The following is a 5,414-nucleotide window of genomic DNA, read 5'->3' as shown; positions in this document are numbered from 1 at the left end:
CTATTAAAATTATGACAATTATATCCCTTCTTAAACACTTAAATTATACTTTTACATGGCTTACCTTACTAATCCTTCATTCCTTCTAATTAGGAAAACATACTAATCTCTTATGATGATTAATAATTATTATTACAATTATTATATTTCCTTTTCAATTAATTAAAATAATAATCTATCACCGACGCCGTAATTATAGGCTTTCTTCTATGCATTCACTGTTCATCGCTACATAAATACATCTTACCTTCTCGTTTTCTTTCTTTGCTCTCTCCAAACAAATTCTTTTTCTCTCTAAAAATCCTTCAAGATTTTCCCTCTCTACACTTTTCCGGGAGAATTTTCTGGGATTTTCATATTATTTTAAGTACATTGTTTTTGTTTGGTAGTAGTGAAAATTATTGTTAAACTTTTACCAACTTATTTGGTGGAATTTCAAAGAATTTTTTGTTTTTAATAAAGGGTTTACTTTAAATTTCTGCTAACAATTAATAATTTTTGCTTGAATTTTAGCAAATTGTCATTGAAGTGGGAATTTTCAGCAAATTTAAATCTTTTTTTTTTTTTAATAAAATAACTATTTTTTTGTGGGAATTTCAAGGTATATTCATTGATTTCAGTTAAATTATTAAATAATTTTGCTTCAATTTTCCTGGGCATTTCTTAAAGTTACTTCAGTAATTTTTCTTGAAGATTTTGACTTCAGATTGTGAATGAGCGGGAAAGATCAAAACTTTCCTATTTTGGCTGAAAAATAAATGGTGGGTATTGTTGAAAAGAAGCAGAAATTACCAGAATTTAGCTGTATAATGTGTAAAGTGGAAGAATCTTCAAATGAGCTCATAAGGGAGAGAAAGGTTGTTAATGGTGGAGAAAAAGAATGGAAAATGGATATAAAATTGGAGAAAATATTTAATGATTCATCAAAATTGGATAAATTGAGAGGTATTCGATCTAGAAAAGCTAAGCAATGGATGATTAGAGTTGGAACTACCATTCTGTTTTGGGTGATTTTGCTACATATTACAACAATGGGTAACTTTTGGAGACCAAATTTGATGAAAAGTTGGCCTTATTCTTTGAAAAATAATGCCTTTAATTTACATATGAATGTTGAGAAGTTACCTATGCTTCCCAAGATTGCTCTTCCTCCAAAAAGTAAGTTTTTTTTTTGATGTGTTTTTATGATTATTTTAAGGGTTATGGGTGTTTTTTTGTTGGATTTGATTTTCTGTAAGTGAAAATTTATGAATTTTTTGTTTGTTTAAGGAAAAGGGTGTTTTTTTTGGCAGTTGAATACAATTTGTTGCTTGTTTATATGGTGAAATTCAGTTTTTTTTGGTGTAATTTTGTAATACTGTGGAAGATTATTGGTTTTTATTTCCATTTGTATGGTTTCTATTATTGCCCATGTGTTAGAATCTAAGATTTTGACCCCTATTTTAGTATTCAAAATAAAATCCCAAACCCCTCTTATTTTCTCCCTATTATAGTTTTTTTTTTTGATGAAATTGAATTAATTGTGAGTTTTTGATTAAAATTGTGTGTAATTTAATAACTTTTGTTTGTTTGATCATGTGTTTCTGATCAATTTTGGGGAACATTTTAGGGCTGACTAATTTGAAATGCAATTATGATTCAGGGGTTTATACAAACAATGGTTACCTTATGGTATCCTGTAATGGAGGCCTTAATCAAATGAGAGCAGCAGTAAGTCTTTGATTTTAATCATTTTGAGTTGAACTATACATTTATGGCCTTGTTATTTTAAATTTAATCTTTTTCTATTAGTATAAAAAAATTTTCATTTCGATTCGAGTGCCCGGCTTTAGGAAGGTCATTGGAACTTTAGCCGACTTGTATTAAGGTTATGACATTGTCAATCCAAGAACCCGATTTCTGGTTGACCATTGAAACTGATATATTCGTTCATGTGAACCCGACTTTAGGATGACCATTAAACTCATATATTCGTTCATGTGAACCCGACTTTAGTATCACCATTGAAACTGATATATTCGTTCATGTGAACCCGACTTTAGAATGACCAATAAAACTGATATATTAGTTAATGTAACCGACACAACTGTTTACGTGATTGAAGCTTTGGTATTGTTGCGGATCCAAAAACCCAGCTCTAATGTAAATTTGGTATGCTATCACTAGTTAAAAATTCCTAGTTTCTCCTACCAACTGTGTAGTTTACTCTCTGCAGATTTGTGATATGGTTGCGATTGCCAGATATCTGAATGTCACTCTTATTGTCCCTGAATTGGATAAAAGATCATTTTGGAAGGATCCTAGGTATATATTTTGAAGTAATTTTTGAGTTTTCGCCTAGACGGGATTATTGATATCTATAAAACTTAATAGTAAGTGTTTTTTAATCTTCTTTTAGTGATTTTCAAGACATTTTTGATGTTGATCAATTCATCACGTCATTGAGAGACGAAGTTCGGATTTTGAAAGAGTTACCTCCTAAATGGAAGCAAAGAGTAGAAGAAAACAAGGGATACTCTCTGGCGCCAGTTAGTTGGTCTGATCTTTCTTATTATCAGAATCAGGTTAGCTTAGTTTTATCACTTACATCATTCAAACTTAGTTGAAACTTGTTAGTATGGCCTATTGGTTATGGGGTGTTTGGCAAACGACTGATAGCTGATAGCTTATGGGGTTTTGACCGGTTGATTTTGAACCCCTGCTAACAACTTGTTTAAAAACAGCTTATTTATAACTATAAGCTGTTTCAATCAGCTAATTTACCGAACATAAGCATTAGCTAGTTTGACTACCCAACTATCTAAATGTATCAAAATAAGCTTAAATTGCTCAATGAGTTATTTTGCTATATGAGCCGGATATACTCCGTAATGGGTATGATAGTTATGATAATGAAATTTGTTTGTTGAAGTCATGTAAACATGTTGTTTGATAGTAACAACCGAATTATTTCGTGTCAAAACAGATTCTTCCGTTGTTTTTGAAACATAAGGTTGTACATCTGAATAAAACCGATGCTCGTCTTGCAAATAATGGGCTGCCACTCGATATACAAAAGTTAAGATGTAAGGTGAACTATCAAGCATTAAAATTCACTCCGGAAATTGAAGAATTAGGGCGAAGGGTTGTGAATATCTTGAAGCAAAAGGGCCCGTTTCTTGTGCTTCATCTTCGATACGAAATGGACATGTTAGCTTTCTCAGGGTGTACTCAAGGGTGTACTGCAGCTGAGGCCAAAAATCTTACTGAAATGAGGTGAAAATTACAGTTTTTAACGGTTAAAAACATACTAAATATCAAATTTATAGTCATAAATCCTGATAGTTATATATACTTTGCTTAATTATACTTTATAGGTATTCTTACCCTTGGTGGAAGGAAAAAATCATAGACTCAGATGCTAAACGACGAGATGGGCTATGCCCGTTGACACCCGAGGAAACGGCCTTAACCTTAAGGGCACTAGGAATCGATCAAAGTATTCAAATCTACATTGCTTCCGGGGAAATATATGGGGGAAAACGGAGAATGGCTAGCTTAGCTTCTGCTTTTCCGAATTTGGTTAGTGTCGATTTTGTGTGTTAATTGATTAATTATTGATTCATTTTGTTGGTTAAGGAGGAAAATTATTGACATTTTCAATGGAACAGGTTAGGAAGGAGACCCTACTTGAACCTTCAGACTTAAGATTTTTCCAAAATCACTCGTCTCAGATGGCGGCTTTAGACTATTTGGTCTCGTTGGAGAGTGATATATTTGTTCCTACTTATGATGGGAATATGGCTAGAGTTGTGGAGGGCCACCGGAGGTAGCTTACGTTGCTTTAGAATTCATATTTTTCTGCATTATCATGCCTTTTCCTATCTATTGTTGTCTTGTGAATGTGTTTGAGAAGTGTTGACTTGTATTAGTACGGTTGTTTGATAAAGACATAATGCATGAGTTACTAAGAAAACATAATGGAAAATTAACGATGCATTGATAAAAATTGTGTCCATCGAGTTGGGGTGAAAATGATTGTCGGTAATGTGCTATATTCTTAAAGTACACCTAGAGAAGAAAAATTCATGTGGACGACCATTGGAAGTCTAAAACGGATTTGTTGGTTCATGTAGCTGACTCAATCTTTTGGGGATTAAGGCTTTGGCAGTGTCATATGGCTTTGTTGTGTTAGATTCCTAATATACATAGGGAGGGTTTAAATGTATTCTTTGTAATGTATATCGATAAGTCGATAACAATAATCATCGAGATTGGATGGTTTTGTCCATCTTTCATGACTGATGTGAATGAATAATTGATCAATGGAACTCTAATCCCGTTTTTCTACAGATACATGGATTTCAAGAAGACGATTACTCTGGATAGAAAGCTTCTGGTTGAATTAATCGATGCGTACAACTCCAAATCATTGGGTTGGGATGAGTTCTCATCCGCTGTTAAGGCAGCTCATGCTAACCGTATGGGAACCCCACATACGCGAATTATGATTCCCAATAAACCCAAAGAAGAAGACTATTTCTACTCCAACCCGTACGAGTGCTTGGAACAACAACCAAATGAAGCATTAAAAATCGCGTGAATTCTTCCTTAATCTCTAACCATGCCGATGGAATGTTCCTATACTCTTTTGATGCACAACTTATGTATCGTTTGCATCATCAAACCGATACTCGGCCACACGAGTGGCCTGCTCTCGTTTTCGACAAACAACAGGTATAAGCTAAGTACAAAAAAGGGTGATTTCGAGTCATAGAACGAATATTATGCTTTTATGCTTTCTTAGGCATTCGCAGCACATTTTGAACATAATTATAATAGCGATTATACCATAGTTAATAATTTTAATACATGTATAGAAAAATTAGTCTGCCATCTTTATAAGTTGTAGACTTCAACATGCATATACAAGGCACTCAAAGTTTTGGAATTCTTTTGTTTATTTTACTTTTTTAGCTCGGAATTCTGATGTTCCTGATGCAAATTTAATGGATTTTCATGCATTTTTTTTTTCTGGTTTTCTACATTCTTTTGTAGAATGAGAAGATTCTAAATTCAAAATATATAAAATTTATAACTCTAAATCATGAAGTTACAATCATATATTTTTGATTTTGGGTAAGGGTCGTTAATCCTTATAAACAAAAGAGGAGACGTATTGATTATTTTTAAGCGGTGAGAATTGAATCCTTAAGAAAACTTTCAACCACTAAACCAACTTATAATTCTCGAAAACATTCTAATATGTCAGTTCAAAAGGCAAATTCTGGATTTACTATAATAAAATGGGCAAGAAACTCATTTTAAATTTAACTTTCAACTACATTCTTTGTGTAATATATTTAATATCATATTATACTTTTTTCGTTCCATTATATTACATTTAGCTTTTTATGCAATTTAATGTGTATTTT

The 5,414-nt window shown here is 32.5% G+C and overlaps 1 protein-coding gene across 1 annotated transcript; it reads left to right on the top strand.

Annotated features, from left to right (window-relative positions):
• Positions 1-271: 271 nt before the first annotated feature.
• On the top strand, positions 272-5,021 carry LOC130802167 (rhamnogalacturonan I rhamnosyltransferase 1). Its single transcript, XM_057666083.1, has 8 exons — positions 272-1,158; positions 1,643-1,710; positions 2,216-2,304; positions 2,399-2,564; positions 2,966-3,255; positions 3,357-3,561; positions 3,651-3,808; positions 4,333-5,021. Exons 1-8 carry the CDS (start codon positions 759-761, stop codon positions 4,580-4,582), a joined length of 1,626 nt encoding a protein of 541 aa, XP_057522066.1. The 5' UTR covers positions 272-758; the 3' UTR covers positions 4,583-5,021.
• Positions 5,022-5,414: the final 393 nt, after the last annotated feature.

The sequence above is a fragment of the Amaranthus tricolor genome, chromosome 16 (assembly GCF_026212465.1).
Source record: "Amaranthus tricolor cultivar Red isolate AtriRed21 chromosome 16, ASM2621246v1, whole genome shotgun sequence".
Classification (NCBI taxonomy): domain Eukaryota; kingdom Viridiplantae; phylum Streptophyta; class Magnoliopsida; order Caryophyllales; family Amaranthaceae; genus Amaranthus; species Amaranthus tricolor.
This window is presented reverse-complemented; position numbering and strand designations above follow the sequence as displayed.

Bases quoted from the DNA above. Each gene is read 5' to 3' on its own strand.
- LOC130802167 (XM_057666083.1), top strand. From the start codon at position 759: ATGGTGGGTATTGTTGAAAAGAAGCAGAAATTACCAGAATTTAGCTGT. The intron at 2,565-2,965 runs GTTAGCTTAGTT...GTGTCAAAACAG, and splicing joins TTTCTTATTATCAGAATCAG to ATTCTTCCGTTGTTTTTGAA. The intron at 3,562-3,650 runs GTTAGTGTCGAT...TCAATGGAACAG, and splicing joins CTTCTGCTTTTCCGAATTTG to GTTAGGAAGGAGACCCTACT.